At 40.3% G+C, this 13,705-nt stretch overlaps 1 protein-coding gene across 5 annotated transcripts in view; it reads right to left on the bottom strand.

Moving 5' to 3' along the window:
* The window catches only part of ARHGAP18 (Rho GTPase activating protein 18), a 194,820-nt gene that overhangs the window by 121,281 nt on the left and 59,834 nt on the right, over positions 1-13,705 (bottom strand). Inside the window, exon 1 of one of the 5 annotated variants that reach the window (XM_019438952.2) lies at positions 2,965-3,182. The exons of 3 other annotated variants lie outside the window; for them this stretch is intronic. In XM_019438952.2, coding sequence (XP_019294497.2) covers positions 2,965-3,077 — 113 coding nt within the window. In that variant the 5' untranslated portion in view covers positions 3,078-3,182. Of the gene's footprint in view, positions 1-2,964; positions 3,183-13,705 lie in introns of those variants that run through there. One more of the 5 variants, XM_019438953.2, reaches the window with a different exon arrangement.

Genomic DNA, 13,705 nt, shown 5'->3' with positions numbered 1-13,705 from the left:
AAGAAAAAAAAGTCAAGGGAGAATAGTAAAAATAGACAAAATGCAGTATTCTTTGAAAAATTTGCTTTGCTAAAGCAAACATTACGAAACCTGCTTGAAAATTAACAAGTAAATACTCATAAATATAGCTAGTCCTAAAAAGCGGTTTCCTTTGGAAATATTTGTGTATAAGTCAGTCAGCACAACTAACGTTCGTATGTCTCTTCAAATCCCAATGTTTTAAGGAGGACGTAGTTCAAAAAATTGAAATCAGGATTCTGTAAATATTTGAGAGACTCTAACCAGAAGGAGGAGGAACTCCTTAATGAGTCATCCAGTGAATGTGTTCTGATAAAGAAGGATAATGGAATGGAATGGAATGGAAGGAATTTTACACTAACAAATCACTTACAAAAATATTAATTCCCTACTACCCTAGCTTCTCCAAAGACCAAAATAAAAGTAAAAAAAAGGACTTAAGCAAAACTAAAAATCAAACACGTTCTATAAATATTCTAAATCATATACATTGCCCTTTATACTTTTCAAACAACATAGGAGTTCATCTTATTGGACATTTGATTAAACAGTTGAAAGTGCGTATTATTTGGAAAAGACATAACCTTGCAATAAGCCAAGTTAGACTTCAGCGCTTCCGCCACCAATTGTTAAAATGGGCGGGAGAGAACAGAGCCTAACTTTTCCCCTTTTTAAGTTCTGTTTTGGTTTGGTTTGCATTTGAACAGCTTTTTAAAATAAGCATCAACCATCAGCCTTGCACTGAGAGCAGCTTCCCAGTGCTTAAAGTACCAGGTGACCAACCCAACCAAAGCAAACACCCTTTGTACCTCCTCCCCCACCACCATCTTTAGGGGGTCTCTCCTGACCCCATCACACCTCCCTCCATCCAACCCTCTGCCACCCCACCTGTAGTATCTCAACCCTTCTAGGCTAAAGAGGGTGGCTCCCAAAGTAACACTAAGTTAAATTATTCCAATTTAATGATAAAATCCATTAAGGACTGTCCTTTCTCCCTCCTTCCTGCCTTTCTTCCCAGCCCTCAAATCAGGGCTCCCATCTTCCCCAATCAATATAAAGAACCACCCGGCACAGTCAGTAAAGCATGAGACTCTTGATGTCAGGGTCATGAGTTCAAGCCCCACACTGGGCATGGAGCCTACTTAAAAAAAGGAAAAAAAAAACTGTCTCTAGGACTCTAATTTAGTGGTGAGAAAGAATTTGGAACCAGTATGGGCAATATGGCAGCCAGCAGGGGAAGCACGTGGGGGAAAGACCTGGTCCCCTGGCAACCTACTGTCTTAGCACCTTTTGATCCTGCTTTAGCATAGATTGGGAGTGATCTGTCCTCTCTTTTATTCTCTCAACCCACTCAAGTACAGGCCACCAACAACAGGCTGCAAAACTGAAAATATAAAGTCTCCAAATCAGAATATGCCGCCCCCTGGCCAAGGTCTGGAACCACAGGTCTTGCAACACCCTAATAATTCCTGGGGTTTGAGTCCTCAACGTGAAAATGAGAGGTTTGGACTCAATGTCCCTAAGGTTCTTTCCACTCTCACGATCAAGATCCAAGATTCAGTTCAGATCCCCAGGTCACCCCAGAGTAGTCACTGGAGAACTTACCAGGTTTGCACAACCCTGATGTGTACTCCCAAGTTAAGGACAACATGAGGCTAGTGTGTTACAGGCTGCTTACTGCTAAAAGGTTACCAATACATCAGTGAACTACAGACAAATCGAAAATGTTTAATGATAGGTCACAGAATATACTTAAAATAATATGATAACACATCTAAAACACAAGTAGCAATTCCCTTTTATCTCTGGAAATGAATTTATTCAATAGAATACTACATAGTGCAGTTGCTATGTGAGGAAAAGTTCTGGTCAGCTTCAGAATTGAATAGAGTACTATAGCCATTCCTTTGATTTTTATTCCCCTCCTCCACATTTGAGGATTTTTAAAACAAATGAAAGAAGGCATTATTTCAGCTTAAGGCATAACCACAAGTCATATAAGAACAAAGAAGGTTTTATTGTCACATTAAACATGAAGGAGGAAATATGCTTACTGATAACTAATTTACATTATGCTACTAATTTAGGTTAAGCATTTGCTTTTTGCAAGCTTCTAAGCCAATATTTACAATTTATATCTATGACTAGAGGTAAAAATGTTTGGCTAGTAAGAAGGTCATTAAGGGAAAGAAGATTAAAAAAAAAAAAGTCCTTGAAAAATCAGAACAAAGTACACAGAGAGAAAGGTACTCTGTGCCTCAGTGGTCTATAGAACATTTGCCCTTTCTGCCTATAAAGTGATTTAACATTAACCACATTTCACTCTGGCCCCGGAGTACTAACCTCCTGATAAGGACTCCTTTTTGAAAGCTCTACCCCATGCACACACATACACAAAAGAATGGGAAACATACTGCCACAGGCCAGTGTCTTGGGCTTTTTGCCTAAGAAGTTTGCTTTCTGCGAGGAGCTGGGAAGGGGCGGGGAGGGGGGGGAGCTCTAACAACAACAGATTGTACAATGAACAGCCTCCCTGCTTCTTGGCACACTTTCCAACTAGCAGTTCCAGCGGCTGTGCCCTGCGCCCATTCAAGAATTTCATCTCATAGGAAGTGTTACAAATATAGTCATTTGACCTTTCCACATTTGCAAATGCACCTGCTAAGCAACAAGCCTGACAGCCATATCCCCATGCTCCTCCCCATCCATCTTTACCAGTAATGGTGGGGGCTATCTCAGACGCGGAATAGGTGAAATAAACGCAAAGTAACAAAACCCCTGCCAAACACTTTTGCGGGTGCAGGAGGTTAGGTTCGACGTGTGCGCGACGCCGTTCCTACCCGCACCCCCCCACAACTTCCCTGTCACTTTTTTTTTTTTCTTTTTTCCTGGAGCAGGTAAGGGGTTTTTGTTTTGCTCTCGGGCTTTCGAATGCCAGGGGCTTACCTTGGGGTGGCTTCCTCACCAACCTTGCCATGGTTCCCCCCCACGGCCTGGTCCTTGCCGCTGGGGTGGTAGGCAGTTAGGACAACTCCCTGGGAACTGGACAGCCAGCTCATGGTGACAGAAGGGACATAATTTCTCGGATCCTGACACGGAGAAGGGGAATGAAGTTCCTCTGGGCAGCTCTGCTCATTAGCATTGGCCGGCTCCTCCTCTCGAGGCCCGGCCAGGGCTGGTGATTCACACGGGAGGGGCGGGGCCTCGCCAGTGAAGCGCTGGCTGGCTCTCCAATGAGAAGAGCCGTGACTCAGAGTATTGTTTCAACCCCGGGCAATTCCAGTTCGAGTGGCTTTAGTTAAGGAAGGGCAGAGGGGCTACGCTTTAACTTTTACTGCTCCCTTCCCTGAATTATTCTGATCTGATTAAACTACCAGGTTGTGGACTTTTCTCATCCATGTAAGTACAAGCCGTCAGAAAACAATGTGTTACTACAGAGCTTTTTTTTTTTTTTTTTTCTTCCCAATTCCTGTTTCCATCTGATAATTTCTGCTGCTTCATGTAACATGAGTAAGGGCATTTCTTAACCCCTTCACGTTCAACGTTGAGATTAACCATAGCAAAACCCAATGCACCTGGAGCAAAAGTGTGCAATACAGGTAACAAGAAAACCTCTACCTCATGTGTCTGGCTTAAAAAGTCCTCATAAAATGTGTACCCCAGAATGCCATCTTCTTTCAACGTAAAAGCCAATGCCAAATTTACCTCTTGCTTTTGTCAAACCACCCTTCGGTACTAGAAAGAGATCTACCAATACTCAGTTACATGTTACTGCTGAGAATAAAAGAAGTACTTACCATTTGTTGAGCACCTACCATATGCCAGACCCTCTTTGTGACAACTGTTTCACATGTATTATCCCTTCAATTCATTTCAATTCTCACACACACACACACCCTACAAGACAGGCATCATTATCACCTGCATTTTACAAAATTTAAGAGAAGTAAAGCTGAGGGGTTGGGGTAAGTAAGTTCTCTTGGCTAAGAGAACACATGTGTTCTGTGCCAGAAGCTGCATTTGAACAGAATTCTAGACTAAATTCTGTTCTTTTCAACCAGCATGCTGCTTTTTATCTTGTAGATTAGGAAACGAGCTCAAAAGTTCTGAAAATTACAAAGGATGTTTCTGTGTTCTTTCTCCCCCTCCAAAAAGGATTTCTACTCTCTTCTATATACTTAGTAGTCGGAATTGAAGTGGTTTTTGTTGATTGTGATGATCTGTTTATGTATCTAAAATTCCTCATAAGCAAGTTTTTTTTTTACTTCATTGCTCTATAAACAGACTGCTTACACTTTTTCATTATTTAAAGTGATCATGAGGGGCACCTGGGTGGCTCAGATGGTTAAGTGACTGACTTGATCTCCGATCAGGTCATGATCTCAGAGTTCATGAGTTCGAGACCCACATCAGGATCTGCGCTGACAACAGGAAGTCTGCTTGGGATGGTCTTGCTCCTCTCTCTGACCCTCCCCCACTCGTTTCTCTCCCTCTCTCTCAAAAAAAATCATTTAAAAATTTTATTTTAAAAATCATATAAAAATCATTAAAAAGTTGTATAAAAATTTATTTAAAAAATAAAATGATCATGAAAAATAAGTACTTCATTCATGCTTACACACTCTTAAAGTGTTCTACATTTTTCAATCCTCTCTTCTGTGTCTACAGTGAACTCTCATTTACAGAAGTCTTCCCCAAAAAAGAGATAATAGGGGTACCTGGGTAGTTCAGTTGTTAAGTGTCTGACTTTAGATTTCAGCTTAGGTCATGATCTCATGGTTTGTATGTTCGAGCTCTGCATTGGGCTCCAGGCTGACAATTTGGAGCGTGTTTGGGATTCTCTCTCCCTCTCTCTGATCCTCCCCGCTTGTTTGTTCTCTAAGTAAATCAATAAACTTTAAAGAGAGAGAGAGATTACAGCTGCACCGCTTGCCCTCCACAAGTATTTGTTCAACCTCTGCATTTCTACCTCCATAGGCTCTACCTGCTGTCGTCTTTCTAGACGTTGCCAGAGTCCCTTTCAGACCCTATACTTAGGTCTTAGTTCCAATATTACAACAGCCCTTTCAGCTCCTTCTTTGCCTTCTCTTCTAAATCATTTTGCACATTACAGTTGACCCTTGAACAACACAGGTTTCAACTGCACGGGTCCACTTGCCAGGTTGTTTTGTTTTTTTTTTAAATAAATACAGTACAGTAAATATTCTCTCTTCCTTATGGTGTTTTTAGTCTTTTTTATTGTAGTTGACTCTTCCTTATGATTTCCTTCATTTTATTTTCCCTAGCTTACTTTATTGTAAGAAGAGAAGAACATAATACATAGAACATATAAAATATATATTAACTATGTTATTGGTGAGGCTTCCAGTCAACACTAGGCCGGAAGAAGTTTTAGAGGAGTCAAAGTTATGCATGGATTTCTAACTGCAAGAGTGGGGATGGGGGCTCATTGCCCCTAAACACACACCCCTGCGGAGTTGTTCAAGGCTTAACTGTAAAATCACATCCAAGCACATGCCTGATAATGTCTCTCCTTGCTTTAAAACGTCCATTGGCTCTCCACGGCTAATAGAACCAGTTCCAAACTCCTGAATGGACCGCTAAACTGTCTCGCTACCTTACCCAAACAAGCCTTTCTCTCTCACCTCCCAGACCCCCCCTTCTCTCTGGTCCCACCATCATTCCTTTCTCTTTCTTCCACATCTAACTGAATCCTTCCACATAGTGGGCCTTTAATTTCATGTGTCCTTAGAAAGATTAAAATTACCACTTTTGATTAAAGCTTTAGTAAACAGTTGATTCCAACGCACATAGCAGTGTGAACGTATGATGACCCATTCACCGTGTCAGGGAAAATGAAAAATACAGGAAAAGAGGCAAAAGGTAAGTCAACTGGAATATAGAAGTTTTGTCTTTGTAATGTCCTTATGTATATAAAATATAAGCTAAGAATATAGTACATAATCTAAAAATGATGAATGCTCCCCACAGTCACCCCCTTTTTTTAATGTGTCTGCTCCCAAATGCAAAAATATAGAAATCACTACCTTCTACAATTACTGGTGGTAAGGGCACCTGGGTGGCTCAGTGGGTTAAGCATCCTACTCTTGATTTCAGCTCAGGTCATGATCTCACAGTCCATGGGATCGAGCCCCATGTGGGGCTAGGCACTGACAGTGCAGAGCCTGCTTGGGATTCTCTCTCTCTCCCCTCCCCTACTCGCACTTGCTCTCTTTCTCTTTCAAAATAAATAAATAAACTTAAAAAATATATATTGGTGGTAGAGCATCCACTCTATCTTTTAGAAATGCTCTTCTTCTGTTTTCCTTGCCATCCCACCCCTCCCTTGCCCTTAATTTTTTGGACCTCTTTTTATCTTCTTCGCTTTTCTATCTTTTCTTTCTTCCTTTGCTGTATCCTCCAGCTGTGTCACACATACCCACTGATGGCCACGAGCACTGCCAACTCTCGTGAGATAATTCACGATAGAAACTTTGCCCGGTTTTAACCGAAATGATGATTAAGTTGTATCTTTGCCTAATTATACCCTCTTCCCTTGTTTAATTACAAGTAAAATTACAGTATGCAGATTAAAATATAATTATTTTTTAAGTTCGGCATAATCTTTGGGTTCACAACAACCAGGCCTTTGGAAATTTTTGTGAGGCAGGAAATGTGGCACAAATTGATGTACACACAACTTGAATCCTGTTCATTTCACGTCCAGGTACATGGAAATCCTCTCGGCTCCTCCTTTTCTGTCACTAAGCCCTGTTGTTACCAATGTGACGACGTTGCTTGTCACGGGCAGAGAGTGGTACAACTGTGTGCCGCCTCAAATAGAGGCTCAAGTAGGTAAAAAATTATTTCCACAATTTTCTTATGACCATCACAGAAACAAATCTTACTCCTGATATGCTCCCTTGAAATGCTGTTCTTATTTCACACCCTAAATCTTACCAAGATTTAACTAGAGTCCTCCCTTATACCACATCACCCTTCCTGCTAGAGAGAGAGTTTATGAAAAAACATACTGTTTTACTCCCTTCCGCCATCACTTTAAACAAACGCTGAGAACCTAATGTCCTTGAAGATGTTAATATTCCAGGCTATTGACTGCATGCCAAACAACTTCCTGTTATGAAACATCTTACCAAGTAATTAATAACATCAAGACAGTTTAGACACTCATTTGATTCACTCCCTTTAAATGGGACACACTAGATGACAGAGGGAGAAAAAGGAAGCTATAATTTATGTACCCAAATAGGTTAAAAATAGGGTGGAGACAGTACTGCAGCCTGTGGCAATTTGACAATCATGTTCAGAAATAATGAAAAAAAATTATATTCAGTGTTTGTAACATCAGAAGATTTACTGACTCGTTTTTATATTTGACTTAAGAGCCTATTTTGTAGTACGGAATTAAAACTGAAAGAGATTCCATACATTTATCGATTTTTTCTCAATCAGTTTCTATTGCTCTAAATGGAATTAACGAAGGAGAAATGTGTGTACTCAAATCCTGCAGGAGTGCAGAAAACCTGTATTCAGACACAAGGTCATGTGAAAACTGACCTTTCAATTGGCCAAGTAAAATGCAATTTACAATAAGATAATAAGAACTTGAATAAATTAACCTCCTGTGAAGTTGAAGTTTCACAGAAGTGATAAAAACTAGATTTACATCGGTAGCATCAATGAGGAGAGTGTACCAATCTCCCCTAGCTGATATTTGACCAAAGTTGTGTATGAATCATTCTTGTGAGCTTGTAAGCAAGGGAGTTCTGTACGGGGGAATCGTTACAGAAAATTCCTGCCTGTGCAGAATCTAAATCTACTTCCTTAAAAATTGCATTTGTTTTTATTAATTCTGCCTCTGGAGCGAGGAGGGGTGGGGATGGGGGGCGCCGGCAAGCCTTGTGCCTCTCTCTGGACAGCTCTAAAACACTCTATATTCTCAAAGTTATTCTACACTGCTCTTCCAGGGAGAAAATATTAGCCATCCCTGGGATAATTTGTAACTGCTATTGCCAGAGGCTAATTTAGGCTTCTTGGTAAACATCTACAGAGAAAAGCTCTCACAGTTAACGAGTTTATTACCAATAAGTAATAATAGCTAATGTTTGAGCGCTCACTCTTGGCAAGACACGATATACCCCGTCTCATTTAATGGTCTCAAAAACTATGAGAGATGGATATTATAATTATGCCCACTTTAGAGAAAAGGAACATGAGGTCACACAGCCAGGAGGCAGCAGAACAGAACATGTAAACCTGGCTTCATATAACCGCTGAGACTGAGCTCTTAAACACTGTAAAGGTCACACCTTTCCTAGAACCGACTCTCTCTTGTTTATGAAAACACCCCCGTGAATAATTAATGAGGTAAAAGAAGCTACGGCAAATCTCAACTGTTTAACCCAACGGAATATTGATGTAAATGCAATGCTACAGAAGTTCAGACAGGCACAAACTCAATAGTTTTCTTTTCTGGCACTCTGAAACTTTTCTGTGTCAAATTACTGGGGGAGCATGGCTTAGTATACATAGGACTATGAGGTCACGGGTATAATACCATCTTATCTAAAATTGTTTCTACTGATAGAAATCAAAGAAAAGTACTCTAGTCATTGTGATTACAAACATCTTTTTTTTTTTCTTTTAATATTAGGCAAAGACAGATCTAAGTTTACAGACCTGGCACTCACAGAATTTGTTAGATACAGGGCTTTGGAAGGGGCCTTGCAAGAACAAGACTCAGAAAGCTTAACTTCATTTGGCTGCAAGATAAAGCCACTTCATTTCAAAACTAGCCAGAAGTGGAAATTAGCCAAGAAAGGGTAATGAACCTAACTTTTCTTTTGCTTTTCTCTTTGTGGCTGAATACAATGAGACCCATGTTGCAAATACCTCCAACTGAAAGTATAAAGTTGGGGAGACTGAAGTGCACTCTCTGGCGGGAGGAGGTATGTTCTAGAAAGGTAGTCTTTTGGTTATGAATAAAGACTCCATTTGAAACATCTGGAACTGCATCAATACCCAGATTTGCTTTAACACAAAAGCCCTCCTGAAGTAAATTATGAAGAACACTTATTTCCTCGTAAAGTAAAAAAACTGCGGAAGACTTGATGAAGCTGAAAATCTAAGGGAAGGGCTGACTTGATTTGTGGCTTGGAGAAAAACAAGGAAATGGCAGCTGTAGTTGTACTGGGGGGAAAAAATGGTGGTTATCCACTCCAGAATGAAGGTGGTTCTTCTAATGTTTTAGAGTAGTTCCTGGAATAGTTACACTATTTTTCTTGACCAAAATACTTGATAAAACAGCACAAAGAAATGTCATCAAAGAAGAATTTCTGTTTTGTGAGTCCTTTGGGAAATTGCTAATGCTAGAAATGACTTCAAGAATGACGAAGCATAATTTTACTGGAAAAACCAACCAACCGGCCCTGTACCCTACTTCCAGATGGAGTGCCTAGGATGTTCAAGCAACACCCCTGGGTTTTGCTTCTGTGGTGAAACAATTAGATTCACATGTCACGATAGAAATTAGATTTACATGCTCTCTGCAAATGCGCACACTGGTGGTAAAAACAACCACTCTAGAAGCATACAAGTTTCATCGTGATGCGAGTTTGGGCCTCAGTCACTAACTTTTCAGAAAGGGGTGCAAAGCAAGAATAGAAAAATATCAGTATGTTTTTGGTTACAGAGCTTGCCCAGTTTTCCAGAGGATGTCGACATATGTCTAATTCTATTTTCTGGAGAAGTTTTACTTTTTAAGAGAAAAAAATAACCCTCAAAATAATTTCAAAGGGGCATTTAATCAGGGAGTTTGGCTCATTTAATAATAATTATACCTGGTCAGTTAAAGGAGTAGATCTTCTCATTTTTTTTTTAAAGTTTATTTATTTTGAAACACAGCACAAGCAGGGGAGGGGGAGAGAGGGCAGGGGGAGAGAGAACCCCAAGCAGGCTCCACACTGTCAGTGCAGAGCCTGATGTGGGGCTCGAGCCCATGAAGCCCTCAGATCATGACCTGGGCTAAAACCAAGAGTCAAACACTTAACCGACTGAGCCACACCAACACCCCTAAATCTTTTCATTTTTTTCAATTTTTTTTAAAGGTTTATTTTTGAGAGACAGAGCACGAGTCGGGAGGGGCAGGCTCTCTCTCCAAAGCAGGCTCCAGGCTCTGAGCTATCAGCACAGAGCCTGATGCGGGGCTCGAATTCATGGACTGTGAGATCATGACCTGAAGTTGGACACTTAATCAACTGAGCCACCCAGGCACCCCTAAATCTTTTCACTTTTAAAGATGAATAAGCAGAGTTGTTTTAGACAAGCAGCCATCATGCTAGAAGAGCTTGGAAAATTAAAAAACTAGACAGATTTTTGAATGCCGTTAATTGAATGCTTGCGCAGAGAGGGTCTACAGCTTTTCACTTGCATGCAAAATCTCAGCAGAATCCTTTTTCAAGTCTGCTTCTACTCAGATAATGGGAGAGTGACAGTCCTTGACTTCCTAACATGACTTCAACTGAGGGTCTTAGAAGATTCCAGATAGGCCTGTGTCTAGGAAGTTACATGAATTCTAAAATTCTCCACAGCTACCACTACATACCTCTGGGAATCAGCATTTTCAGGAATTTCAAAATGAAATAAAAATAATTATAACAAAAGAAAATATGAACGTTGGTGTGTGGAAAAACAGCCTTTATTAAATTTATCTTGGGAGGAATTTATTATGTTTCCTGTTTGACCACGTGGGGTTTCATTTTTGGATTCTTTTTGGGAAGTAATCGTTAATATTTTTTTTCAAATAAGTCACAGTTCCTGGTTTAAAAAAATGTGCACCATATTTCCTCAGTTTGAGACATGGATTTTTAACATTTTTGAAAATCAATCCGAGTATTTGACATGGTGGCAACACTTTTATTTCCCAAAATTCTATTAACTTCACTTGTTTTACAATAAAGAATCATGAAAATAAAATGTTCAGTCTCTGCAAAATTTTAGTATAATATACTCACTCCATTGGGTATAATCTATTTGCTTCACTGGTTACAATTTACTGTTTTCATTAGAAATTTCTCTATGAAAGAATAAATTTCCAGTGAAATAAGTAAATTTTATTGAAAATTTTGAGTATAATTGTTTTTTTTTTTAAACATTTGAGAGAGGGAGAGTGCACGCAAACAGGGTAGGGGCAGAAAGAGGTGAGAAGGGGCAGGAGAGAGAGAGAGAGAGAGAGAGAGAGAGAGAGAGCGCGTGCGCGCGCAAGAGAGAATCCCAAGCAGGTTCTGTGCTGATAGAGCAGAGCCCCACACGGGGCTCAAACTCAAGAACTGTGAGATCATGAACTGAGATGAAATCAAAAGTCAGACGCTTAACCAACTGAGCCACCCGGGTGCCCTGGGTATAATTGTTTATCCTGTTTATTCTGAACTAGAGTAAGTTTCCACAGATTTTCAATATGTGTCCAGAAAAAAAAATGGAGAACCATTACTATAAAGGATTTTCACCCCAATGACCCATACCTCACTCTAATTGACAAAGATCTCCTTCCATAATATCCTAGGTCCACACTGTGCTCCTGAAATATTTCCTTATTGCTTCCAGGAGTTTGTTTGTCTTCATTCTATTTAACAATCTGGCTACCTGGCTTGTTACAAAAGCTCAAAGAACAGAACTATAGTCATGAGAACCGTGGTCTCCTGAAATTTTAAAACTCCAAATTATAAGGTTGATATGGTCTAAAGGTTATCTGTATCTCATCCAAAGGACTTCTTTTACAGAAGCAGCTGTTCTAAGGAAAGAAAGGTTATGCAAAAGCTGGTCAGGCAGATGCCAGGACTCCAAGATTTGAGGAAATCACTGCATCCTGGCACCAGAATACTTCCTTGTGGTTCACATTGCTCAAGTTCAGAGGCTGCCTCAGCACACAGTCACTGGCTCAAAGTGTCTACTGTAAGAATGTCTTCAAAATTTCTTTCCTATACTCCACTCCACCCCACCTCCCAGAAAAAAAAAAAAAAAAAAAAAAAAACAACAAAAGATTCTCTACGATTCAAATAGTGAAAAAATTCGAATTTCACTACTTAGGGTAGAAAATATATTATTTTCCATCAACCATTCTCCCCACTAACTATATTTTTGTATTTTTCTTTAAAAGTCTGGGAGATACATATTTTCCTTTCCCAATAATAAAATTGTATGTTTCATAGCAGATGTCACATTCCTGCAGGTAAGGATAAGTAACCATGGGCATAATACAAGTTCTTACAACCATCACCCCTCCACATCAAATACCCATAAACACTGTAGACTAGAAATCTCCGTAAAGAATGGCTTTTTTTTTTTTTTTAATCAGAAATTGGCACGAGAGAGAAGAAGAGCAGAAAGAAAAGCACCTCAGAGTGACAAAGGTAGAGGACACTTACAGAATTTCCATATACACGTTCGATCACATTTCCTCTTCCTCTTAAACGAAATTAGGTTTTTAAAAATGTTGCCAGAAGGGGAATAGAACTTTCCGAGTCTTGGGTTTAAATCACACGCTGATGTTCTGGAAATGTATCTCACTAGAAATTAGCAAGGATTCAAATCCAGGCAGTAGAGCCACATTTTTTGGTCGTGAAAATGAGACCTACACCGGAATTTTCCTTACTGTGAGTCTGCCCCTGTGAAAAGTAGTACGTGTCTTACCTGCAAAGATCATCAAAATAAAGCTGTGTGAACACATGAATAAATCACTGAGAAAACAAAGAGAAATGGGCAGAGCCCTCTAGGAATGGATTTCTTTCAAGAGAGACGGCCTTTTCAGTACTGCATGCATTATGAGCATTCACATGGTAAAGGGATAGAGAGAGAAACTTGATAGAGTTGCCAAACATAACAAAAATACTTGCAAGGACTGTCATCCAGACCAAAGATTCTACCACCTTGATGTGACCTACAGGCACAAAATGAGCCCTTTGGAGATTCCTCGAATGTCCAAAAGGCAGGTACAAAGCACCAGGAGAGGCCTGCTGGGTACTCTGAAGAACACGAGGAGGCCTGCCTCTAAACCAGCAATATTCTCTCCAACAACCCGTGGTTTCACCGCTGAAGTCACACGCGGGGTTATATTGCATGGCCACTGGCTCACTTCAAACAGATAACCTGAGGGAGGTGCAGGTAGGTGAGTCAGATCCAACCCAACCCCAGGAGGTTATTTTTAGTTAGGATGAACAAATATATGTGCATTTATAATATGAAGCATTATATAATAAATGCGAAAGTAAACACACACACACACAAATGCTAAGGGAACAACGGGACAATGAAAAGAAGGTAGAGAATTCCAAGATCTATTAAGATTTCAAGTAAGAGGGCACAGCCAAAGTAACGCGCATGTGTGATTTTCCCCCAAGCTTTCTGCATGAAACGTTTATTATTTCACAATTAGAGAAGATGCTAGCAAATATACATCAAGTAGTAACAACCCATTAGGCCTTGAATTAGGGCGGGGAGAGCGGGACTTTCCACAAGCATGAAGACCAAAGCAGGTGAGACTCCCAACTGCTTCCACCAGGTCAAAGCGCGTGCACAGCCAAAGCGCTATGCGGAATGCAAAATAGGGAGGGGGAGACAGGATAGGGAGAACCAACCTAAACACACGGAAATCCGTGCCAGGTGTTTAAAG

Source organism: Panthera pardus, unplaced genomic scaffold (genome assembly GCF_024362965.1).
Source record: "Panthera pardus isolate Hobbes unplaced genomic scaffold, ASM2436296v1 HiC_scaffold_17, whole genome shotgun sequence".
Classification (NCBI taxonomy): domain Eukaryota; kingdom Metazoa; phylum Chordata; class Mammalia; order Carnivora; family Felidae; genus Panthera; species Panthera pardus.
Note: the sequence above shows the minus strand (reverse complement) of the source record. Positions and strands in the feature narration are given on the sequence as shown.